The sequence below is a fragment of the Puma concolor genome, chromosome B2 (assembly GCF_028749965.1).
Source record: "Puma concolor isolate L17-30 chromosome B2, mPumCon1.1.hap2, whole genome shotgun sequence".
NCBI classification, from domain to species: Eukaryota; Metazoa; Chordata; class Mammalia; order Carnivora; family Felidae; genus Puma; species Puma concolor.
In genome coordinates, this window is record NC_141671.1 from 73,318,306 (window position 1) to 73,345,277 (window position 26,972).

Below are 26,972 nucleotides of genomic sequence, written 5' to 3' on the forward strand. Positions count from 1 at the left end.
GCACGGGTAGATTACTAGGGAGGTGCCCGTTCCCTGGAGGCACCTGAACTCTTAAATGGGACAAATTCGGAGGCAGGGGGCTGATCGGGCAAATTCAGACGCAGCAATCCCGTCAGCTGGTGAATTCTGTGCGGAATTCTGACAAAGAGGAAGGCCTTGGCTTAAAGAGGAAGTGCGGAGTTACTTATTTTAGGATAGTGGAAAAGCGTTTAGTTGAAGCTCAAGGACAATAAGCAGTGAGATTCTCGAGCTGGCCGCAGGGCTGAAAGTAGCTCTCCGAACGACCCTTTCTTGCCATCTTCTCCCTAAGCCGGGCAGTGAGGCGCGTGAAGGACACAATCGCGTGGCAGTGCGACGGAAAGGGGCGGAATGGGGCGGAATGGACCGATTCACAGGGCATCTTTTAGATCGCAAGCAACGTCCCCGTCGCTATTTTCCTCTCATCAGGTAGCTCCGCCCAGAGGTGGTTCGCTCCCCGGCAAACATTTGGCCTGGTTAAACAGGGAAGTGCAAGAAAGCCAGCTCAAAAACACCTCCCAAACGTGCATGGAAATCGAGCACCTCGCTACCGCAGGCGCCCCGCCCAGGGTTAGCGTGTGAGACACTCCCAAGACGCACTCCTCGGATCACTGGGGGCGGGGCATTGCCTACGCACGCGAGCCAATCAGAGAAGACGTTTTCACGTGACGAGAACTGAGCAATAAGCAGACGCGAAGATAGCGGCGGGGAAATTCAAACGTGTTCGCGGAGAGGGATTTGGGTTCCATCTTTTCTTCCCTTCTCCGCTTTCTGGCGGTGAGTTCTTCCTTGGGGGCACACCGAGGAACGGCAGCGGCCCGTGTGTAGGCTGTTTAGCCGCGAGGGTCGGTGAGTGGTGAGGGCGAGGCAGGGAGGACTCAGAGCCTGGTAGGAGACGTGGGGCGCGGCTAAACGAACTGGAGGGGGAGGGGAGGTCTCGCTGCTTCCGCCAATCCAGTGGGTGGTGAGGGAGGTTTTGTTGACCCTGGAAGCCGGAGGTGGGTGTGTGCATCGGGTGTGGCACCTGGGGAGAGTTTGGGGGACAGGAAATCCTCTCCCAAAAGGCACGCCCTCTCGTCTGGTTTTTTAGAAGAGAGCGAGGAGATGGTGGCCCCTTTCTGACAGTTACCTTTCGAACCTGACTTCAAATAGTGATATCTAGCTGCCTACTTTATCACCCCTTTTCATTGTCAAACTCGAGGTCAGGAGCGGCATTGATATCAGTTACCCTGGGTTACTAGGTATTAACCTTGAGAATCACAAACCTGAGATTGATAGGAAGAACGACTGCAGACACTTTGCACCATCACCACCATGCAGATGAGCAAGTGCTCAGTAGTGTAAGAATACAGTAGATTCTTGGTTTTAGAACGATTGAGATAGCAAAGCATAATTATGCCAGACATGCATAAGAACAAGCCTGCTGATATCCCATTTATCAGTAAAGGGTTATGATGTTGTACATGTTCTGCTTTGGAAGCACTTTCAGTGTGCAGGTTTACTGGCACACAGAGAGTGAATAAAAGAATGGTTATTTTCATTACCAAAAATATTATGTCTATATGTCATTACCAGAATCCAAGCAAGCATTCCCTCACATTAAAAACATAATAATAAGTGAATTTGCAGATGGCCCAGAGAAAATAATTCTGGAAAAAGAGTGAAAGGAAATTGTGGAAGAAAAATGGAAAGTTTGAAAGCAAGGAAGGGTAGCAACGTCTGTGTTGTGCAATGACTTCGTTGAAGTTCTTTTGGGAAGAAAAGGTATATGTGGCCTATTGGAAACCTTGCTGGACAAATTACAAGGATGTGCTGTTGTTTTTATCCACATAGCTTCACAAATACTCTAATTAATCTGTTTAGATGTGTTCGTATAACTAATGCTATAGTCTTCTGGGTAAAAAAAAAGGCTAGTTGAGACATCTTTTTTTTCTTTAATGCTAGTGAAAAGGAATGATATGACCAGTTTACTTTTTTTATGCCTTAGAAATGGAGGCCGAGGATTTAAGTGGCAGAGAATTGACAATTGATTCTATAATGAACAAAGTGAGGGATATTAAAAATAAATTTAAAAATGAAGACCTTACTGATGAGCTAAGCTTGAATAAAGTCTCTGCCGATACTACAGGTGAGTTCCTTTTCTTTGAGTGCCCTCTAATGTAAAGGAATGAAGTGTTAACCTTGTGTATTCACAATTGTAATTTCCTCAGTAATTGTTCTTTACCAGTTAGACTACAGACACTTTATAATTTAACCCTGCTGTTTGGAAACGTTCCCACAATTTTCTGCTTTCTTAAATATGGAAACAATATAATTTATTACAGTGTGCTCTTAACTCTTCCATTATTGTCAGCCGTTATTTCTGCTGATACACATGCCAGCAGTAGATATGCCATTTTTTTCATTCCTTTTTTTCTGTAAACTGAGAAGATCTCACCAATTGCAATGAAATTGTGTATAAACTTAAAGTCAAACACTCAATTTTTGATAGGGGAGAATCTTCCTATTACTACCCCTTTTCTCCTTTTCTTCCTTGTTCACTCTGTTCCAGCCACAATGGCTTCCTTGCTGTCTCTACTATATACTAGACCAGCTCCTACCCCAATGCCTTTGTTCTTGCTCTCTGCCTTAAACGCCACTCCCCAGATAACTGTCTACCTTTTCCTTTTCCAGGTCTGTTCAAAGGTCCTCTCATTGATGCCTTTCCTCACCCACCTATTTAAAATAGCAACCTGCTGGTGTGGGCATGTGACACCTCTCTTCCTTCTCTGTATTATATTTCTCCATAGCACTAATCATCTTGTATCTAATTTACTCATGAATTTGTTTATTGTCTGTCTCTTCCACTAGAATGTGAGCTCCATGAGGGCATGATTTTTATCTGTTTTGTTAATATCTATAGAGCTTGGAATGCTGTCTGACATGCAATATGTACTTAAATATTTATTGGATGATTAATGAGTAGAATGTGCCCAAAGTTTAATACCCTAGCTTTATGAAAAGTTAGCTTACAAGCCTAACTCTTTCTATATTACACACTGTTGAGGTTGTTTGAAAAGTGACCTTTGGATAAGTTTGTTATATGTATACTGACCATTAAATGAGTGAAGGATTGAAAATAAATGGAAGAACCTGAAGTCTAGTCAAGATGGCAGATCATATTCACTTGAAACAACCTAGAAACTGATCATTTTGGTGTTAAACAAAATCTTAGGAGAGTATCACCATACTTTATTAAATGTATTTAAATAATGTTAACAAAGCTTGAACACCAAGATGAGTCTTTATTTAAAATCCTTCGGTCATGGGGCGCCTGGATGCCTCAGTCAGTTAAGCATCAGACTTCAGCTCAGGTCATGATCTTGCGGATTGTGACTTTGAGCCCCACGTTGGGCTCTGTGCTGACAGCTCAGAGCCTGGAGCCTGCTTTGGATTCTGTGTCTCCCTCCTCTGTCTGCCTCTCCCCAGCTTGTGCTCTGTCTCTCTCTCAAAAATAAATAAACATGAAAAAAAAATTTTTTTTTAAATATCCTTAGCTCACTTACACATGTAAATACTTTTTTTTTTTTTTAAGTTTATTTAACACTGTCAGCACAGAACCCAACATGGGGCTTGATCTCATGAACTGTGAGATCATGACCTGAGCTGAAATCAACAGTTGGTGGTTTAACTAAATGAGCCACTGAGTCAGGGGCTCCAAGACTTTTTTTTTTAAAGTTCATTTATCTTGAGAAAGAGTGTGCGTGCATGTGAGCTGGGAAAGAGCAAGGTGAGAGGGAGAATTAGAATCCCAGACAGGCTCCATGCTGTCAGTGCAGAGCCCAACTCGGAGCTCGATCCCACAAACAGATTATGACCTGAGCCGAGATCAAGAGTTGGATGCGCAACGGACTGAGCCACCCAGGTGATCTCCAGACTTGTAAATACTTAACATATATGGGTAACTGGGACATAAGACAGTATCATAAGTATCAAAGATGCTTAAAACCATGATTTATAGATGGGAAGAGTATGCATCCACTACACGGCATTGTAAAATATGTTTGTCATCAAGTGAACACTAACAATATAAAGATACAATTTAAGTTCTGAATAGAAGGAGAATGGTACTCAGAGGCATGGGGAATACATTTACAAACACAGTGGTTTTTAGACATCTTGTAGACTAATTTGCTAGGACAACAATGGAAGGGAAGTAAAAAATGGAAAGTGAAATTAATATCAGTCCAAAGTAAATTAAAAAAAAATTTTTTTTAATGTTTATTTTTGAGAGAGAGAGAGCGAGCATGGCAGGGGCGGAGAGAGAGAGGGAGACAAAGAATCTGAAGCAGGCTCCAAGCTCTGAGCTGTCAGCACAGAGTGTGATGCAGGGCTCGAACTCACAAAGTATGAGATCATGACCTAAGCCGAAGTTGGACGCTTAACTGACTGAGCCACCCAGGTTCCCTAGTCCAGAATAAATTTAAAATAAAAAAGCAGAGTTAAAGTTATGTTTTAGTAAAACAGAAACTGTAATTTTGTTTATAAAAGCATAGATTTGGCTCTTATTGAAGGTAACCAAAACTTACAGAAAGAATGATAGTTTCTCTGGGAAATCTGTGTTTAATAATATTTAGTAATGACTAAAATATCCTGAACAGGAGACTGACATTAATTCAATTTGTCTTTTTAAAACAATTAACAGTAAAGAAAGTAAGAAAATAAATTACAATCTTTATGGAGAAATATGGGTAACTTGGAGGGAGAAGAAAATAACCATACCAGTTACTTATCTTTTATAAATTGATTTTGTTTAATTGGATTAAAGGTAAGTTTGAAGTCTATGGAGATAATGTTGGATGGATGAAGTTGTAAAGATTATGTTAGGAGGAATAAGGTGATACGTTTAAAAATTTTTAACGAATAAGTCATTGATGAATTTTCTGACAAAGTTGTTATAGGTGATAGTGGGGGAGGTTTAGGTTTCCTTTGGGTAGTTAGGGGGATGAAATAGAATTATGCTGCTACAAGACAAAATTTTTTTAGACTACATAGGGTTTTTTTTTTTTTTTTTTAATGTTTATTATTTTGAGAGAGAGAGAACACATGCAAGTTGGGGAAGGGTAGAGAGAGAGGGAGAGAGAATTCCAAGCACGCCCTGCTCTATGATGAGGGCTCTGTCTCACAAACCTGTGAGATCATGACCTGAGCTGAAATCAACAGACGCTTAACTGACTGAGCCACCCAGGTGCCCTTAGATATGGTTTTTTAAAAGCTATAAAAAACTAGCTTATTTCCAAAGTTTTTCTTTCCTTCAGAATATGTAACTTTTGGAGTAAAATAAACTCTTACGAAGACATATATGCAGGAAATATGTTGCTTACATTTATATGAATTGTTAAGGTTTTTAAAATAATTTAAGGAGTTTATATTTATATTAAGAATATAAATTACTAACTTTAATTTGAAGAAAAAGTACAATTTGGCATTTCTTGTGGCATATTTTCTTCCTCTAATTCAGATAACTCGGGAACTGTCAACCAAATTATGATGATGGCAAACAACCCGGAGGACTGGTTGAATTTGTTGCTCAAACTAGAGAAAAACAGTGTCCCTCTGAATGATGCTCTTTTAAATAAATTAATTGGTCGTTACAGTCAAGCAATTGAAGCACTTCCTCCAGATAAATATGGCCAAAACGAGAGTTTTGCTCAAATTCAAGTGAGATTTGCTGAATTAAAAGCGTAAGTATTCACTTTTGAATTATGTTTAACTAACTACATCACATAGTACACAACTACATTATAAAAGACATGTTGTTAGTATTAATTGTAAGAAAATTAGTATTTTTTAACCAAATCCTTCCGTTTATAATTAACAAATGAATATTGTAAACTCTGTTTACTATGTATGTATTTCCACAACAGTTATGTATTCTGGACTTTGCCTAGAAAGATGTTAAAAATTAACTTATTAGTATTTAATTTTACACAGAAAAAAACCAGAATCCCATGTCCTTTGGAAAATTGAATAAGGAGTTATCGAACTTAGGTAGCTGTGCCCTTTTTTCTAAAATTTGACTCTGAAATCTTTTTTACAGTATTCAAGAGCCAGATGACGCACAGGACTACTTTCAGATGGCCAGAGCAAACTGCAAGAAATTTGCTTTTGTGCATATATCTTTTGCACAATTTGAATTATCACAAGGTAATTTGAAAATGTCAAGTCCAAATTTGAAAAATGTTAACTTCACGCTGTAACTCACATTCTAATATTAAATCATACATATGAAGTAAAAATTTGAGGCTAAAGGCATGAAAATTGATCAGGTGAGAGTATGGGGGAAGAATGCCACCAAAGTGTAAATGTAGAGAATGTTTGTTATACTAGCTTTTCTACTTGTAACAGATAATCCAGAGATGTAAGTGAACTTCGTGTTTGTGCCATTAATTAGATTCAGGAAGTGTCTAAAGGAAAGTGGCTTTTTCATTGAGTATTTGTGCGAGAGAAGCATATAAGATACTTAAGTTAGTGCTTAGATAAGCTTTCCTTATACTATGGTTTCATAGTACTAAAATATATACACCAAAATAAAATTGTAGCATTAATTGGTAGTTCTTCTTTTTAATTAAAAAAAAAAAAAAAAAAAAGGAAACTGCTGTGGAAGCTTTTATTTCTTGTTCTTTTGATTCTTCATAGTCTTGAGTTTTTGGATAGAACTATGGCAATGTCTTCCTCACATTTTTAGCCTGCCCATTCCTTAGTCTTTTCTTTTTCTAATTTTCTGGGGCTTTTGGATCCATGAGGGTTTCATTCTGCCCTCTGGCCACATGTTACTGTTTCCCTCTGTCTTGTTTCTGCTCCAACCCTAATCCCATTTGTTACCTGTGATGCACACATTATCGCTAGTGGTTTGGTTCAGCCAGAGTTTCCATCACGGTGCCCAAAGCAGGGCTCAGTCACTGGCATGTATTTCCCAGGATTGAGGTGAGAGAAGAGCACTGTAACAGCTCAGGAAGTGGTTTGAGAACCGTTAACTTTTACGTGTTTACATGATTTCTGAGTCCTAGTTATCTGAATCACCTCTAATCTATCCTGTGCACTGTCAGGTGACTTTTAAAAAAACCATTCCTTTTCTGCCTAGGAACATTGATTCCTCCTTGCTTGTTCGAGGAAGTTTGGCAAGGCCTTTAGTACCCTCTCTCTTTTCATCATTCTACTTAAAGCATTTGTTGAAGTATTGTGGCCTATCAATAGCAACTACAAGTTTTGTATCTTTAGAACACACAAATATTGAAAACCTCAAATTTTGTTATCTGTAAAAAAATAAATTTTATCACTCAAGGTCAAAATTGCAGTTATTTTGGACAAGATTATGAATGGGTTTTTAGGAAGTATGCACATCTCTGAAATTCTATGTGCAGTTTGGTGTGTATGGTTAGAGGACATTTGGTATTTTTTTATCAGACTCTCACAGGGGTCTGTTACTTTATTAAGCTCCCTAATTACTAGTTTTTATCTAAGCCTACCTTCTTTTGCTGCCCTAAAATGCTTAAATTGTGAAATACCACTACTCTGAATAAACGTATACTTAGCTACTATCAGATATGTTTAAATTCTTAAAATTTGTAAACTGTCAGAAGATAGAGATTTCCTAATCATTTTTAAATCCTAAGTGCCCAAGTGTGTAGCATAGCTGAGTTGCTCCCAGAAATGCTGATAACACATTCCATTGATACATGATGTACACATTTGACATTTTAAATCAAATTCTAGACAAAATATATTGAGTAAGTTGGCAATTGAAAGAAAATTTGGTGGTTTATCTGTAGTCAGAAAAATAATTATGGTGGTGTCAGTTATTTTACATTTGAGGGCGGTATAGCTAAGTCTGATAGCTAAACACTAATCTTTTTTTTTTATTTATTTATTGATTTATTGATTGATTTATTGCTTTATTTTAATGTTTGTTTGTTTTTGAAGGAGAGAGAGATAGTGTGGTGGGGGGGGGACAGAGAGAGAGGGAGACACAATCTGAAGCAGGCTCCAGGCTCTGAGCTGTCAGCACAAAGCCTGTCATGGGGCTCGAACCCACAAACTGCGAGATTATGACCTGAGCTGAAGTCGGACGCTCAACCGACTGAGCCACCGAGGCGTCCCTATTACTATTTTTTAAAATATGAATCTTTTGATGGAGAATTCCCTTTAGCAAAATATGTCATCCTTAATAACTAAATGTTGTTATGAATGATTATTATACTGCATTGTAACAGATTGATGCTCTTGGGACTGTAGTAACATCTAGAGCTTAGTTTTCCTTTTACTACATCCCCTAAGTTTCTGTTTTATTTAGTTTTTGCTGCCCCCCACTTTATATTGCTTTGTTATATTTCTTTTCTGAAAATGGGCAGTGTTGCTAAAATGAATGCATAATTATGTTTACTACTTATTATATAAGTAAGCTATTTGACAAGAATTCTTACCAGAAGAGAGAAATTGCTTTTATTTGCTTATGAAATAAGGTATGTGAATCTTGGAATAAATATTTTTACCTAAGCCTTTTAAATTTTTTCCCTAGGTCCTGATGAATAAGTATCTGGGGAATTAAGATTGTTGCATTTAATTTTTTTTTTTTTTTCAACGTTTATTTATTTTTGGGACAGAGAGAGACAGAGCATGAACGGGGGAGGGGCAGAGAGAGAGGGAGACACAGAATCGGAAACAGGCTCCAGGCTCTGAGCCATCAGCCCAGAGCCTGACGCGGGGCTCGAACTCCCGGACCGCGAGATCGTGACCTGGCTGAAGTCGGACGCTTAACCGACTGCGCCACTCAGGCGCCCCAAGATTGTTGCATTTAAATGACAAATTTTTTTTCCTTTGTTAGGTAATTTCAAAAAAAGTAAACAACTTCTTCATAAAGCTGTAGAATGTGGAGCAGTACCACTGGAAATGCTAGAAATTGCCATTCGGAATTTAAACCTTCAAAAAAAGCAGCTGCTTTCAGAGGAGGAAAAGAAGAGTTTATCAGGTAAGGGTATTACTGTGTGCTACTACTTTTCTGTGGTAGATTGTCCGGCAAGAAAGAGTTCAGGATAACATTTTAAAGAAAAATACCATCTGTGTAGAATGATCAAAATCTCAGATTAAATTTCAGATGTAAAGGAGGTGTAGGGCTTTTAGAAGTACCAAAATCTTTATTAACCCTGTTGGAATTTTTTTTTTTTTTTTGCTAATCAAACTCAGTAAATTAAAAAATTCAGTCTAAGCAAGAGAATGACTTTTTTTTATATGAAATTTATTGTCAAATTGGTTTCCATACAACACCCAGTGCTCATCCCAAAAGGTGCCCTCCTCAATATCCATCACCCACTCTCCCCTCCCTCCCACCCCCCATCAACCCTCAGTTTGTTCCCAGTTTTTAAGAGTCTCTTATGCTTTGGCTCTCTCCCACTCTAACCTCTTTTTTTTTTTTTTTTTTCTTCCCCTCCCCCATGGGTTTCTGTTAAGTTTCTCAGGATCCACATAAGAGTGAAAACATATGGTATCTGTCTTTCTCTGTATGGCTTATTTCACTTAGCATCACACTCTCCAGTTCTATCCACGTTGCTACAAAGGGCCATATTTCGTTCTTTCTCATTGCCATGTAGTACTGCATTGTGTATATAAACCACAATTTCTTTATCCATAAGAGAATGACTTTTTAGAAATAAGGAATATACCTTTATTCTGGGGAAACAATTATGTAATTTTGAAACTATTACATGTATACTTAGAGAATTATCTTCACAACATCTTCATGTCTGCATATCTTATTTGGGGACAAATGTTTACTATGAATTATCTTTTTTTTTTTTTTTTTTTTTTTTTTGAGAGAGAGAAAGTATAATGGGGGAGGGGCAGGGAGAGAGGGAGACACAGAATCCCAGAATCCAAAGCAGGCTCCACGCTCTGAGCTATCAGCATAGAGCTTGATGTGGGGCTCGAAATCATGAACCACGGGATTGTGACCTGTGCTGAAGTCAGACTCTTGACTGACTGAGCCACCGAGGTACCCCTGAATTATCTTTTTAAGTATTCATATTTGTGAGGTTACTTTTTGTGTATTTCTTATGTCTTTATAAATTTAATTACAATTTAAATTTTTTTATAGCATCTACAATATTAACTGCTCAAGAATCATTCCCCAATTCACTTGGACATTTACAGAATAGGAACATCAGTTGTGATTCCAGAGGACAGACTACTAAAGCCAAGTTTTTGTATGGGTAATGAAACTGAATCTGTTTTTTAAATGTTCATCATACATTTATGTTATTTATACATCTACATCTGTATTTTAGTGTTAGAGTAATAACATTAGCAGTTAATGGCAATTCCTATGTTAATATTATTCTTTTAAAAATTGGGGTATTTTCTTCCTGTATAGAGAAAACTTGCCCCCTCAAGATGCAGAAATAGGTCATCGAAATCCCTTGAAACAAACAAAGAAAGCTAAACGGGTAAGTTATTTCTAATGTACCTTGATTAAAGTGATAGTGGTGAGGTCTATACTAATTTCCTAATTGGTTACTTAATCTTTCAAAACATTTCTAGTCATGCCCTTTTGGAAGAGTCCCAGTTAACCTTCTAAGTAGCCCGGATTATGGGAAGACAGATGATTCAGTTGTACCAAGTTTTACAAAAAGGTATGTTTGAATTTTAATTTTTTAATTTGTTTTCAATACTTAAAGATTGATGACAGAACGGTCACAAAGTTTATTTTATTACATAATAGTAATTATGATTAAGTATTTTTACTTAGTATTAAAGGTTAGGGACAAAGGAATGAGTGGGGAATGTGACTTTATTTTGCTTTTCACTCATTAAAAATTAAATGGGGCACCTGGCTAGCTCTGTTGGTGGAACATGTGACTCTTGATCTAGGTAGGGGTTGTGAGTTTGAGCCCCATGTGAGGTGTAGAGATTACTTAAAGGTAAAAATCTTAAAAAAAAAAAAAAAAAAAAAAAAGGAATGATTAACAAATTATGGAACATGGAGGAAAAAATATTAAATCAACATTAAGCTTAAAAGATATATGCAGACGTCTTTGAGGTAAAAACTCCTAGTATCTGGGCATTTCTCGCTTATGGGTAGTTTCTCTGGTAAGAATCCGTTTCTTATGTTTGTGAAAGTCTTCATAGCAGGGGTGGAAGGAGGTCTAGGAACAATTTCTTTGCTAACAAGTTCAAGGAAAAGAATAGCTATCAGTGGGAAAGATGATTAATTCACTCATTTGCTACAGAGCCCAGGGCATCAAGAGGTGGGGCAGAGCAGGTAGAGATGAAATATTGTTCATCACGTCCAATGTGTTCTCCTTTCTTCAACCTGGATATTTATCCCCTTAAAAGAAGTGGGAATCTAGTTTTCCAACTTAGCTAAGGGAATTGTTCTGGTCTGTTCTTAACTCTAACCATTCTTGATAACCTTATTTCTATTAGAAAAAGCCCCTTGGATTCCAGAGAATCATTTTGCAAATAAACTTCAGAAATACAACAGGTTGTTTTTATTATTTATTTATTTATAAAATGTTTGTTTATTCATTTTTGAGAAAGAGAGCGAGCACACGTGTGTGCACAAGCAGGAGAGGGTGAGGGGCAGAGAGAGAGGGAGACAGAAAATCCCAAGCTGGCTCATGCTGTCAGCACAGAGCTCAATGCAGGGCTCAAACCCACGAGCTGTGAGATCATGACCTGAGCTGAAATCAAGAGTCATTGGATGCTTAACTGACTACGCCACCCAGGCGCCCCTGATTGTTTTTAGTTGGCATCTTTAATTAAAATTCTGTTATACTTAGCACTTGACTAAAGATAGATACTAAGTGTATTTTGGTTGTCCAGAATCTTATGAGATGACTTTTTTCTTGTCTCCATTTTAAATACCTCTCCGAATAATAAAAGGAGACTTTCTCCCATTATAAAAAAATAAAAATAAATCAAAACCAGCCATTTTCTTGGTGCTTGCCATGATACACTGTATGGTTGACACTGTGGAGGCCTATGGAAAGGTTTATACTCTAGTCCTTTTCCTTAAGCTGCTTGCATTTCGAAGTGTGGTTTCACCTACATACTGCTGTCCCCTTCTTTACTACATTCCTACTTAGCCCCAATTGTTACTTATTACGTTATGAAGTACACAATCACCTACCACTTATCTGTCCTTTTCGTCATTGCCCAGCACCTAACTTCATTAGATTTGTACTACAATCGTGTTATTTTTAAAAATAATTTTTCAAGAGATCTTTCCAATTTAAAAGTGTATATATTGTTAAGAAGTCAATTTTAAAATGGAAAAAATAGCACATTAAAAAGATTAATTTCAAATTAAGCATTAAAACTATTTTGGTTTGTGGGTAGCAGACAGACCTCTGGATCAGAACGCCAAGATATGATTGTACCTGGATCTAAATCAAGTAGAAATGATTCCAGTGAATTGAGAAATTTAAAGGTATTTTATTTTTTAAATCTTTATATGGAGCAAGGTTTCCTGATCTAGGATCCATGGAGTTTTTCCCGGGGAAGGGGTCCAACAGTGTTCCTGAAGCCCCAAGAGATACAGGACCACTAGTGGGAAGTGGTACAGAAGTCCTAAACTGTTCCTCCAAAGTTGACGAACATGTACATTTCATGTAGAGAAATGATCAATGATCTCCTGGGATAACTTTGACATAATACTTATCATGCTTATATTTAAACAGATTAGTTGGGTTTGGGAATAGCTAGGGGAGTCATTCCCCCCAAATTCTGTTTCTTGGTTGGTGTGTTTAATCATATGTTCTGACAGGACATCTTATATAGCAATGAGAGTAAATTGTGATGTGTCTTTGTAAATGCAAAGACTGGAAACAGTTTTAGTCTCATACTGTTCTTATTGTACTTGAGTTCAACCCCTGGCCTCACAATGTGGGTCTTTTCAAGTTTATATTTTTTGTAATTCATCTTTTTCATGGTCTATGCTTATTATTTTAACTGATCATAGCTACCTTAGAGACTAGTGCATAGTTGTTTAAAGAGTTTACTTTTTGGATTTTAGAATAACTACTGTTTTAGACTTATGCAAATCTTAATTTTCACTAATGTTATTTTGGGGATAAAATACCATCATAGTCACAAAATAATGAGGCATGTCTTATGTTATATTCAAATTTTCAACCTCTCTTTTTAAGTGATTATATTTTATGAGTTGATTATGTCCATTGAAAGCACATTGGCCAAATTTATGGTTATGGCCAGTTCCACTGTTCTAGTCAATAATTCAAGAAGTTAATCTTTCCTCAGTTTGTGAGTCTATATCTGATTATAGTAGATAATTTTCTTAGCAATCTTTTCACATAGATGAGACTTTAGTCTATTGAACACTAAGACAAATTAGTACTATTACTGTTTATGAGACTTTATTATTTTTATGTCTTATTCTTTTCATGTAGTCTATTCAAAATATCCATTCCAAGGAACCTCTGATGTCGGATGAGAAGAGTTCTGAACTTATTACAGATTCAGTAACCTTGAAGAATAAAACTGAATCAAGTCTTGTATCAAAATTAGAAGGTAAGAGAGACAAAATAGGCTTTTATTAATTAAGAATAGCACTCTGGTGCTTGTGAAAGTTGACCAGCCATCTACAAATTACAATGTAAGACTATATGTCCCTTTATCTTGTATGTCAATTGAATTATATAGAGTCTATGAAAAGTGTTGAATTCTGTAGCAGTGGAAGTTTATTTGGCTAAAAGCTGTGTAAAAGCAAGAGTGGAGGGAAAGTACATTGGGGCTGAGCTAGGTTTTTCAGTTGGCTTGACAAATACTTTTCTGGAAAAAAACACAAGCTGTATCTTTATGATAATTCTCTTTTTTATTGGACATTTGATTTTCTACTATATGAGTAGTATGATATGTTCTAAGGGGATATAAATGAATGAAACAGTCCCAAGGAGATTGCCATCCATTGTGGGAGACAGACTGATAAATATAATGCTGTGTAGAATTTTAGAGGGTATATTGAGAAGCACATAAATAAAATGCTGTGAGAATTCAGAAGAAGGAGAAATGTGAGGAACTATTTGGTTTAGGATAAGAACATGTTTTATGGAGAAGAAAGGTGAAGAACTATTTGGGTTTAAATAGGAAGAAATGGCAGTGATAGAGTATTTCAAATGGAGGAAATAATGAAAACAAAAGAATAAAATATTTTAGGAACAAAAGATAGTCTATGCAGAAAACTATAACAGGTCATACAGAAGTAGAAGGTAAAACTAGGTAAACTGAACTCCACGCTTACATTTTTTTTTTTGTAGATATCAGAGTACCATTAGAGATTTTTGAACAAGATCATGAATTGGATGATCCTTGTCCAAACAAAGTTTACCAGATTGACTAATGTTTTTCTTTAATTGGACTGAAGAGGAAAACTGGGACATACTAGGCTTGTTGAGACTCTTTGGTTTCCAGACTGGAACTTCCCTGGTGTTAGCCCTGAAAAGTTCTATATATAGCAGAATGACTGTCAGTTCCCAGCAAACTGAGACTGTTATTCACCCTAGAATGGTCTATTTGCCATTATTTTGATTTGGAATAGATTCCTTTTCCTAGTATTTGAAGGATATTTTCATGGCATCTATCATAAACTGGTATTACTGAAAAATCATGTTTACCAAATATGCTTGTTAATAATACTAATCTTATACCTAATTTAATGTTTTTCAGTAAATACTTGTTGAGTACCTATACAGTGCCAGTAATACTTTATTATATAGTAAAACTGCCAATTACAAAATCACCCAAATCATGAGAGTACAGTCTGTTGAAATATCATTCCATTCATATGCATTTCTTTTGAGTGTATCCAAAGAGTGGGGTTGTAGGGTCACAGAATGTGTGTATGTTCAACTTTGGCAAATAGTGCCAGTTTTCTAGAATGGTGGTCCCTTTGACCAGCAGGGATGTTGCTCTTGCTCCATATTAGTCCCAATTGTTTTATTGTTGGTTTTTAATTTTACACATTTGGATGCTGCTAAGTGATATCTTACTGTGGTTTTAATTTGCGCTTCTCTGATGGCTTATGATGTTGAACATCTTTTTTTATGTTTATTGGCCATTTGGATATTCTCTTGTGAAGTACTTGTTTGAAACTCTTGCCAATTTTTCTATTGGGTTTTCTTTCTTTTTCTCATTGATTTCTAGGAGATATTTATATCATCTAGATACATATCCTTTGTTGGATATGTGTGTTACAAGTAATTTCTCCATTATGTACTGAAGACTTTTTAGGAAAAGAAATTCTTAATTATTATGCATTTTAATTTATCAGTCTTTTCCTTTGTGGTATTTCCTATGTCTTTTAACAAATCTATGCCTGCTCCAAGATTGTAATGATATTTCTGCATATTTTAGATGATTTATCATTTTGCCTTTCACATATGGACTTACATTCTAACTGAATTTAATATTTGTGTATAAGTAAGATGACGTATCAAGATTCTGTTGTTTTTTTCCCTCATGTGGATATCCAGTGGGTCCAGCATCATTTATTGAAAAGACCCTCTTTTCCCGTCAGTGAATTATAATGTTTATTTATTTATTTTTGAGAGAGAGACAGAGAGTGAGCAGGGGAGGGGCAGAGTGAGCTGGAGACAGAATCCTGAGCAGGCTCCACGTTGTCAGCACAGAGCCTGACGTAGGACTCAAAACTCATGAACCATGAGATCATAACCTGATCCAAAAGAGTCTGATGCTTAACTGACTGAGCCACCCAGGCGCCCCTCCCTTAGTGAATTATAAATTAGATATCCTGTGATATCTGGTTTTGGATTCTTCTCTGTTCCATAGATCTTTGTGCCAATACTATCTTATTTACTGCAATCAATTGAAAATCTTCCAACTTCATTCATCTTCAAGGCTGTATCAGCTATTGGGCCTTTTGGGTTTCCATATAAATATTAGAATCTACCAGATTCTTTTTTTAAAATGGGATTTTTTTATTGAGATCCTAATGGGACAGGTTGGCATTTAGCAGATAGGTTTTCTAATCCACTAATCTGGCATATATCCCTTCATTCATTTAAGTAGTATTTAAGATGTTATCGAGAACTATTTTCTGTTAGAGGTTTTTCTTCTCTTTTGCTAGAGTTCTTGCTAGATACCTGGCATTTTCAATGCTGTGATGGTGAATGGAATATTTTTAAACTATTTTTTCATCTTCTACCTTGTTGCTGGTATATAAAAATACAACTGGTTTTAGCTATTGATCTTAGATATAGTCAGTGAGTTACTAAATTCACGGAATAATTCTAATATTTTTCTATGAATTCTTTCATAGAAAGAAAATGATTTAACATTTTTTCCTTATCCTTTTAACCTTCATTTTTTTCTTTGTATTACATGTAACATCATAATGAATAGAAGAGATGATAGGTGGGCAATCTTATTACTTATTTTAGAGGGAAGCTTTCCATATTTTACCTTTGTATGAAATAATTGCTGTAGATTTTTTATCTACTCTTAATCAAATACCAAAACAGTGAATTTTGCTTTATACCTAGATTATCATTAGATATTTTTTGTGACTGTTGAATCTTGTCAAATGCTTTTTCTGCATTTATTGAGTTGATCATGTATTTTTCTTCTTAGTCCTGTTATTATGGCAAATTAAATTGATTTTCACATGTTAAGCAAACTTCACATTTAAGAATAAACATAACTTAGTCATAATTCATTATCCCTTTTATCTATCCGTTGTACATACTTGTTTAGGATTTTTGCACTATGGTGATAGTGAATATTGATATTCATAGGATAGTAACTATAGTGTTGAGACTTTTTTGTTGGGAGACCATTAAGAAAATAAATTACAGGCTAGTTTAATGTAAAATTTTTGTTAAAAAACTAAAGATCTATGGATACCTTGATGGCTCAATTGGTTAAGCATCTGACTTTGGCTCAGGTTGTGATCTTGCGGTCCGTGAGTTTGAGCCCCACGTCGGGCTCTGTGCTGACAGCTCAGAGCCTGGAACCTGCTTCAGATTCTGTGTCTCCCTGTCTCTCAGCCCCTCCTCTGCTCATGCTCTGTCTCTGTCTCTCAAAAATGAATAAACATTAACAAAAAATTAAAATACTAGAGGTCTATGTAAAGTGGTAAATTAGCTTCTCTTTATTAGTAAGACCTTATGATATATATGTGTTTTTGAATTTTTATTTATTTATTTGGTGTTTTCTGGTGAAGACCCAGAAGTATTTAAATTCAGAATGGTCTCTGATAAAGCTCTAGGTAGCAACTTAGGAACATGACTGTGTTATACCTTAGTAAAATGACTTATTAAAAGCCAGTTGTCAGCAGCTGGCTTAATGTTTTTAGTTTCTTTCTTTGTTTTTTGTTTTTGTTTTTTTCCTAATTTTTTTTTTTTTTTTAACGTTTATTATTGAGAGACAGAGAGACACAAAGCGTGAGCAGGGGAGGGGTAGAGAGAGGAGGAGACACAGTATCTGAAGCAGGCTCCAGGCTCTGAGCTGTCAGCACAGAGCCTGATATGGGGCTCGAACTCACAAACTGCTAGATCGTGACCTGAGCCTAAGTCGGTCACCTAACCAACTGAGCAACCAAAGCACTCCTTCTCTCTTTGTACTAATATAGTTTGTAACATGTTTCGTATTTCAGATTTAATTTTATTATCAAATATTCTTTCCTTTTGTTGATAACAACAACAAATGCAATTTCAGAGATTAAGGAACATCAAGAACCAAAGGTTCCAGAGAGTAACCAGAAACAATGGCAGTCTAAGAGAAAGTCAGAATGTATAAACCAGAATCCTGCTGTATCTTCAAATCAGTGGCAGATTCCAGACACGGCCCAAAAAGTTGATACAGAGGTAACTTTCTTTTCCTCTAAAGTGTAACATTGCCATTATTTGTAATGTGATGGTCATGTTAAATTTTTTTCTTTTATTAAATCCTTATGTACCATTTTTAGTGGAATAGTTTACTTAAAGGATGTTTCTTATTATTCACAAAACAATGATCACTACTAGTGACAGATTCAGTAAAAGTATATGTCAAGCTGAAGTTTTTTTTTTATTTTCAGTGGTGCTTTTGGATTTCTGGTAGACTGGTGCAGGGGTCAGCAAACTACAGCCTATCGGTCAAATCTAGTTCTCAGCCTATCTGTAAAGTATGTTTTACTGGAAGACAACCATCCCCATTTATTACTGTCTAGGGCTGCTTTTGAACTGTAACAGCAGAATTGAGTAGTTGCAACAGAGACTCTGCCTAAAAAGCCCCATATGTTTACTACCTTGCCCTTTACAGAATACAATATGCTGACCCCTGAACCAGTGCAATGCTGTACCAAAAGATTTGATAATTTCCTATTATCCCATGGATAAAATAGAAAAATATAGACTAGACACTGTATGTGAATTTATAACAGGTTGAATGATCATTCCCAATGGTCAAAGGTCATTTCAGAAGGAATGATCTGGTTGGCTACTAGAGAGTCATACTGTATATAGTCCATGGCTATACTGTCCTCACTACTTTCAGTTATATTCTAACTCAGTGGGTTCTCACATGTTTTTGTGTTGGGATCCTCTTTACACTCTTCATTATCAAGACCACGAAAGAGCTTTGTTTATGTAAGTTATATTTATCTGTATTTACTGTATTAGAAAGTAAAACAGACATTTTAAAAATATTTATTAACTTACTAAAAATAACAATAATAAATTATCACATGTGAATATAGATATTTTATGAAAAATAAGTATTTTTGTGTTTTATTGAGGTGTAATTGACATATAACATCAGTTTCAGGTGTACAATCTAACTCAATATTTGAATTATGAAGTGATCACCATAATAAGTTCAATTAACATCTGTACCCATACAGCTACACAATTTTTTTTCTTATGGTGAAACTTATAAGATTTACTCTCTTAGCAATTTTCAAATATGCATATAGTATTAATAAATATAGCCACCATGCTACACATGCATCCTCATAACTTATTTTGTAACTGGAAATACCTTTGTATGTCTTTATTTAATGTTTATTTATATTAGAGAGAGAGAGAGAGGCACACAGAATCTGAAGCAGGCTCCAGGCTGTGAGCTGTCAGCACAGAGCCTGCCATGGGGCTCAAACTCATGGACCGCCAGATCATGACCTGAGCCAAAGTCAGATGCTTAACAGACTGAGCCACCCTGGTACCCTATCTTTGTATCTTTTGATCCCTTTCACCAGTTTCGTCCACCACCCATCCCCACCGCTGTCAACCATTAATTTGCCCTCTGAATCTATGAAGTCGTTTTTTTGTTTGTTTGTTTGTTTGTTTGTTTGTTTGTTTTAATTCATATGTAAGTGATATTATGCAGTATTTGTCTATATCTGGCTTATTTCACTTAATGCCATCAGCATCCATCCATGTCACAAATGATAAGATTTCATTCTCTTTTATGGCTAATACTCCACTGTATACTATGTATATATACACACACCATATTTTCTTTATCCGTTCATCCATCAGTGGACACTTAGGTTGTTTCCATGTCATGACTATAGTAAATAATGCTGCAGTGAACATAAGATTGTATCTTTTTGAGTTAGTATTTTCATTTTATTTGGATAAATACCCAGAAGTGGAACTGTTGGATCATATGATAGTTCTATTTTTAATTTTTTGAGGAACCTTCCTACTGTCTTCTATAGTGGCTGCACTGATTTACATTCCTACCAATATTACACAAGAATTCTCTTTTCTCCACATCCTTGCCAACACTGTTAGTTTTTGTCTTTTTGACAACATTCTAACAGGTATGAGGTTTTTGTCTTTTTGACAAAATTCTAACAGGTATGAGGTGGTATCTCAATGTGGTTTTGATTTGTATTTCCCTGATGATTAGTGATGTTGAACGTCTTTTTCTCTACCTGTCGGTTATCTATATATCTTTGGAAAAATATGTCTATATGTTTAGACATATTTACATATTCTGCCCAATTTTTAATTGGATTGTTTGCTTTTTTGCTATTGGAGGGGTTCATTATATATCTTGGATATTAACCCCTTATCAGATACATGATTTGCATATATTTTCTCCCATTCAGTAGTTTGCCTTTTCATTCTGTTAATGATTTCCTTTGCTGTGCAGAAGCTCTTTAAGTTCAATTATAGCCCCACTTACTTATTTTGCTTTTGTTGCCTTGTTGCCTTTGCTTTTGGTATCACATCCAAAAAAATCCTTGCTAAGACTCCTGTCAGGGAGCCTACTGCCTGTGTTTTCTTCTAGAACTTTTATGGTGTAGGGTCTTACATTCAAGTCTTTAATCCATTTTGATTTAATTTTTGTATATAGTGCAAGAAAGTGGTCCAGTTTCATTTTTCTGCTTGTTGCTGTCCAGTTTTCCCAACACCATTTATTGAAGAGACTTTATCTTATTTAATTAAAGATCTAAGTAATGAAGTAAATAATAAATTTTAGATGGGAAGAATCCTGATAGGTTAAATCATGGATCATATGAAACAGCATCTTTTCTTTTTTCTTTTTGAAACTTGAAAGTCAATAGCAGGGTGAGAGGACTCAAAACCATTTATTTGTCATTAGGGAAATGCAAATCAAAACCACAGTGAGATACCACTGCATACCCACCAAGATGGCTATAATTTAAAAGAGACAATAACAAATGTTGGTGATGAAGTGGATAAATTGGAACCCTCATGTACTACTGGTAAGAATATAAAATGGTGTAGTTACTTGGAAAATGGTATGGCAGTTTCTCAGAAGGCTAAATATAGAGTTATCATATGATCTATCAATTCTACTTATAAGTATATACTCAAGAAAACTGAAAATCTATATCCACACAAAAACTTGTACTTGCATGTTCATAGCAGCATTATTCATAATTGCCAAAAGTGGAAATAATCCCAAATATCCAACAGCTGGTGAGTGAATAAACAAAATGTGGTACTCTGATTTCATTATTTCATTTTATTATTCAACAATGAAAGGTAATGAAGTACTAACAAATGCTACAACATGGATGAACTTTAAAGACATACTAAGTGAAAGAAATCTATCACAAAAGGCCACATATTATGTGATCCCATTTATAAGAAATGTCCAGAATAGGCAAATCCATATAGAGGCAGAAAGTAGATTAGCGGCTGCCAGAGACTGGGAAGAGTGGAGAACGGAGGGTGACCACTAATGGATATGGAGTTTCTTAGGATGATGAAAAGGTTCTGTAATTAAATAGTGCTGATTGTGTACTCTTGTGAACATACTAAAATCCACTGGATAGCATACTTATGAAAAGAAGAAAAAGGAATTAGGTGGTTTCCTGAAGTCACTGCTTCTCCAGCAGCCCTCTCAAGTAGAGATTGTTTTTATTTCACATCTCACTTACCTTATAGCTAAAAACTCCCTGTAGCTATATCCAGATCATTTCTTCTCTTACAGAGCCCTGACCTTTTGAGGCTCCTGTTTTTTGGATATACCATCCTGTTCCTTGCTCACTGCTATCATCTCTGGACATCCTAGTGACTCCCCATCATTCCTTGAGGATATTAGGCTCTGGATAACTTCCACCTACTTCTGATTAATAATTTCTTCCTCCCTTCTGACCATTTCCTTAATTGCACTTTAGCTACCCATTCCTATATCCCATATACTGTGGTTTTATTGATTAAAGGAAGCTAAGTTTTCAGAAGTACAGAGTACTTATTTAGATTATAGAAGTTCAGTAATGGTTATAGTAGTCCTGATGACAGAGGATATTAGATCCTGTTTTGTTAAACAATACCATGAGTCTTCCCTCTCCTTGTAATCCTTTTGAAGAAAATATAATAGGCTTCAGAACTTAGAGTGAAAGCTATACTAAAAAGTTATTGGAAGTCTGGAATACATATGTTTACTTATTTTAGCATGTTTGTGTATTACATTATTTTTTCTTTTAGAAATTAAAATGTTTGTAAAGCTATTGAACAGGTGTCTAAAAACTGTAAATCGTGATTTATTTTATTTTATTTTTTTAGCAGAAACAAACCGCTTTTGAGCAACCTGCCTTTTCAGTTTCAAAGCAGTCACCACCAATATCAGCACCTAAATGGATTGACCCAAAATCTGTTTGTAAGACACCCAGTAGCAGTGCCTTGGATGATTACATGAGCTGGTAATTACTTTTGGCATTCTAGTTTGGCACAGTGGAAATAACATGGGCTTTGGGGTTAAATAGATCTGAAGTTGAATCCTGCTCTGTTACTTTAAAGAGTTTCCAAATTTATATTATTTTTCTGAGCATCAGTTATTTCACCTGTGAAAGGGGAGGGGAAGGTGGCTACAATACATTTTTAAGGATTGTTTTGAAAGTCTCTGTCCTATTGTAATTTGTACCTACAATCTATAAATACTCTAAATATGTAAAACTTCTTGGTAATTACACATTGCTACATGGATATCTTTGTGTAACTGAGAGAGGTATTTTAAAGGTTAGCATTCTTATACATGATAAAGGGTAGCTACATTTTATAGCAAAGGAGGGTTTTTAATTGGAATGTGATAGTTTCTGAAAGAAGTTGGTTGTATAGGTAACATAGTTCTGGGAGTGTTCAAAGGTAAAAGACTTGAGTGTATGGGAATGAGGGATGAGTAAAGAAATTGGATGGTCATTGCTGATTGATAGGAAACACAGGGATATTGCAAAAGCAAATTAATGACATTTCAAAGAAAGAAAATAAAGGAATGTGGCATATCATATCATCCAACTAGTAGCTATGTTTTTAATGTCTTAGAGGATAACTTAAGTCCATGATGCCTTTTGTTTTTAATTTTCATAATGTAATCTTTGATTTTAATTAGAACTGGCCTTAGAAGTTTTATAACCTGGGCTCTTACCAATTTAATATAGTTTTGCTATATATTACTTCATTTTATTATATGTGAATATTTTAATTTTTTTTTAAGTTTATTTATTTATTTTGAGAGAGAGAGAGCAGGGGAGGAACAGAGAAAAGGAGAGAGAGGGGATCCCAAGCAGGCTCTCTACAGAGCCTGATGTGGGGCTTGAACTCATGAACTGCGAGATCATGACCTGAGCTGAAGCCAAGAATTGGGTGCTTGACCTATTGTGCCACCTAGACACCCCATATGTGGAATATTTTAAAGAAAGTTGATAACTAGAATAGTGATATAGTTATTTTTTGTGAAGTTAGGTTGTATATTGTCAACAAGTATTTGAACTCCTTTGTGCCAAGCACTCTTCTAGGTGTTGAGGATGTGATAGTGAATAAGATAAGCAAAACACAAATGTGAACTCAACAGCTTTAATCTCAAAAGTCCAAACTCCTGTAATGTAATTGGCTTTCTGATATTTCTAGCATGCTGTTGTAGAGCGCTATTGTTAAAAAGCACTCGTATGCCATAGGCTGACCTTTGCATTGGCTAAATTCTTCTAAAATAACCCCAACTTCACTTTTAAATGCCATCTTTTTAATTTTACTAGTAAGGATTTCTTGTCTAGGGACAAAAAATTACTTTCAGAAAGAATTTCCTCAAAATGAAATTTCTGGTGATAGTATATCTAGAATAAATAACTTAGCTATATTATGAAAACTGATGTGGATTGTTTGATGTAATACATTTAAGTTTATATGCATCTTTTAAAATCACACAAACATTGAGTCAGAATCTTGTTTCTACATTTTTCCTGTTTTATTTATTTATTTAAAAAAAAAATTTTTTTTTTTCAACGTTTATTTATTTTTGGGACAGAGAGAGACAGAGCATGAACGGGGGAGGGGCAGAGAGAGAGGGAGACACAGAATCGGAAACAGGCTCCAGGCTCTGAGCCATCAGCCCAGAGCCCGACGCGGGGCTCGAACCCACGGACCGCGAGATCGTGACCTGGCTGAAGTCGGACGCTTAACCGACTGCGCCACCCAGGCGCCCCTACATTTTTCATGTTTTAAATGAAAACCATTTCTTTCCTAGTTTTAGAACTCCAGTTGTAAAGAATGACTTTCCACCTGCTTGTCAGTTGTCAACACCTTATAGCCAACTCGCCTGTTTCCAGCAGCAGCAACAGCAAATACCTGTTACTCCACTTCAAACTTTACAGGTTTGATAAATTTTATTTATGATGGTATATGTTTAAGGTATGATCCAAAGATTTTATTTTCATAGCATCTAGTTGTTAGGAAAGGCCTTAAGAACTTGTCCATTCTTAGGCAAAACTCTTAATAGGGAAAACCTATTAAGGGTGCCTTGTGACTTTGAGAGGTTAGTTATTGAAGAAGCTAATGAAGCTTTTTCATGAACTAGGCCAAAAGATCCAGTTTGAAGAGCTAGGCAAAAGTTGTCTTGTAATTTAGGTAACTTTTTATTCTGTTTCACTACTTAAGCCTACTATTAACTGTGCAGCCTCATTTCACTGGCTGATTAATATGCAGTTAAGTTTTCAAGAATATCAGAATAGCAATATAAGATGCTAATAAAATATAAAGTAATTATAAAAATAGGAAAATTTTTGCTGGTGAGGCAATTGTATTGTCATCTGGAGAAAAAATACTCCTGATATCAATACTATTAAAATTAGTTTCTAATAACGATCTGAGTGGCCACTAAATACTGGTGGAAAGCATGAACTTTGAAGAGAGGTTTTCTGGCCATGAATCTTGGCCTCACTACTTACCAACTGTGTGACCTTTTGTAAGTTACTTAAATTTTCTGTGGCCATTTCATCATCTATAAGGTGGGGATAATAAAGATACCTACCATAGAGGATAATTGTGAAGATTAAATTAGTTAACATATATGGAACTTGTACAGCAGAGCCTGCTACTTAGTAGAGAAAAGATAGCAGCAATTGTTATTTAAATAAAACAGCAACACACACACACACACACACACACACAAACAGGTAATTAGCTATTACATATTGAGAGGTTAAAAAAAAAATTAGCTAACAAAAAGTGGAACAATGGTCACCAGTGTCTAGAGGGAGGGAGGAATGAGGAGTTACTGTTTAATGGGTGTAGAGTAAAATGCAAATTTTTGTTATGTGTATTTTGCAATTAATAAAGAACAAAAAAAAGCTGACAATAGATTATCCTATGGAAAGAGAAATAGTATTTTGAAGATTGAAGCAGAATAATAAATTACTAAGGAGAAAAAGATGATCAGGTTTGTCCATACATTGATTCAAAACATTTGTTGAACTCTTCCTCATGTCAGACCCTGTTTGAGTTGATATCTAGAAGTCAAGTCATGACCACATGAATGGGCCAGGAGCCTTCTAGAAAAGGCCAGTGTCAGGAGGAAACTAAAAAGAGTCCAAGAGGGATGAGGTAATCCTTAGGGTTCCTCTGGGCCCTTTGAACTTTACCCCAAGAGGGATAAGAAGCTGTGTAACAGGTTGGAGCAGGAAAGTGAAGTGATCTTATTTGCATTTTGAAATAAATTACTCTGGCCACAGTGAGGAGGATGGGCTAAGGGGGATGTGGAATGTCCTATGTAGGAAACTGAACTTCACACTAGTATTGAGTCAGAAATAAGTCAGAATTACTTACTCTAACAACTGTCAGCAGTTAGGGGGCAAAAACATTGAACTGCTTTCTTCCCTCTCAGAAGTTTTCAGTTTAAGTGCGAGAAGATGCTCCAAAAGGAAGAGGGGTGGGAGTAGGTAGTGAAAAGCCTTTCTGAAATTATAACTGAATGAAAAATAACAGGTACATATTTCAAAGCCTAATACTTTCTTACAGAAAACATATTTCATGACTCAATAGTGTTTTTTAACCCCTGAGGTTAAAAGGTAAAGAAAGAGATTACATGAGAGAGTTCTACCATTTGGGATTTAAAGCAGGACTTGGTTAAATTGAGGTTTATTCAGACAGACCCGTTTCAACTTAGTAAATCAGCTAATCAGATGTGCTTTGTGTCTTCAGCTTTCTTGTCAGCTTGGAATGGGTCCTCTCACTGCACTCCATCTGTGCAAAGCATTTATAGATCCTCTGAGAGCTCTGGCATAAGGGAAGGGAAATGGGGTCTGTTGCAATAGTACATCAGCTACAAGTTTGCCAAGATAGATGCTGAAGTTCAAATTAACTAACTTGTTGAACATCACTCAGCAGAAAGGGGGCATTGCTGAAATTTGCATTTGTCTGATTGACTCTGGAGCTAGCATACTGCTTCCCTTATAATGTAGTGCTAAATGAGGAAAAAGAATTTAGATATAATTATTTATGCATGTATGTAAGTGAAGAGGGATATATAAGAAAAAAGAATAAGGTGAAAAGTAATAGCTTGTGAGTTTGTGTATTGGCATTAAGTGTTTTCTCCCCTCAATCTTCTATTTATTTATGTTAAGAAGTAAAGGTGAACATTGTATGTCAACTATACTTAAATTAAAAAATTTTTTTTTAAATTAAGTAAAGGCAAGTTAGAGGGAGACCTTGGAAGTCTATCTATATATTAATAAGTTTATTAATTTGACTAAAATATGTAAACTTCCTCTTTGAAATATTGTGACTAATATCTAATTACTTGAAATTTAAGATAATTTAAAAATTGGAAGCATTTCACTGTACTAAATGCAAGCTAGTTTCTCAGGCATATTCTTTGCACCTTTGAATCTTTATATATTTTAATTATTTAGATTTCAGCATCCTCTTCAACAAATGAATGCATTTCAGTTAAAGGAAGAATTTATTCCATATTGAAGCAGATAGGAAGTGGAGGCTCAAGTAAGGTAAGTATCTTAAATATTTAAGAAAGAAAAATATTTTCAGCTTTCCTTTCTTTGTCTTTTTACCCCTTGGGGCTCTTTTTTCTTAACATCTAGGGACCCATATTGCTTTTGAGCCAAAAATATCCTTATCCCCTGCTCCCATTCCCTCTTTCCAACAAATGACATATCTCTTTAGACCTATCTCCTAATTCTAATTCTCTGTTCTTCC

The 26,972-nt window shown here is 35.9% G+C and overlaps 1 protein-coding gene across 9 annotated transcripts in view; it reads left to right on the plus strand.

Annotated features, from left to right (window-relative positions):
• The first annotated feature begins 508 nt into the window (after positions 1-508).
• Positions 509-26,972, plus strand: part of TTK (TTK protein kinase) — a 41,765-nt gene continuing 15,301 nt past the window's right edge. Inside the window, exons 1-15 of one of the 9 annotated variants that reach the window (XM_086707296.1) lie at positions 509-795; positions 1,594-1,782; positions 2,006-2,146; positions 5,519-5,741; positions 6,098-6,204; positions 8,882-9,025; positions 10,148-10,262; positions 10,424-10,496; positions 10,591-10,682; positions 12,391-12,481; positions 13,461-13,581; positions 17,746-17,894; positions 22,059-22,192; positions 24,010-24,136; positions 26,672-26,764. In XM_086707296.1, coding sequence (XP_086563422.1) covers positions 2,008-2,146; positions 5,519-5,741; positions 6,098-6,204; positions 8,882-9,025; positions 10,148-10,262; positions 10,424-10,496; positions 10,591-10,682; positions 12,391-12,481; positions 13,461-13,581; positions 17,746-17,894; positions 22,059-22,192; positions 24,010-24,136; positions 26,672-26,764 — 1,608 coding nt within the window. In that variant the 5' untranslated portion in view covers positions 509-795; positions 1,594-1,782; positions 2,006-2,007. Of the gene's footprint in view, positions 868-1,593; positions 1,783-2,005; positions 2,147-5,518; positions 5,742-6,097; positions 6,205-8,881; positions 9,026-10,147; positions 10,263-10,423; positions 10,497-10,590; positions 10,683-12,390; positions 12,482-13,460; positions 13,582-17,745; positions 17,895-22,055; positions 22,193-24,009; positions 24,137-26,671; positions 26,765-26,972 lie in introns of all 9 variants that reach the window. The other 8 variants (XM_025925516.2, XM_086707291.1, XM_086707294.1 and 5 more) reach the window with 8 other exon arrangements.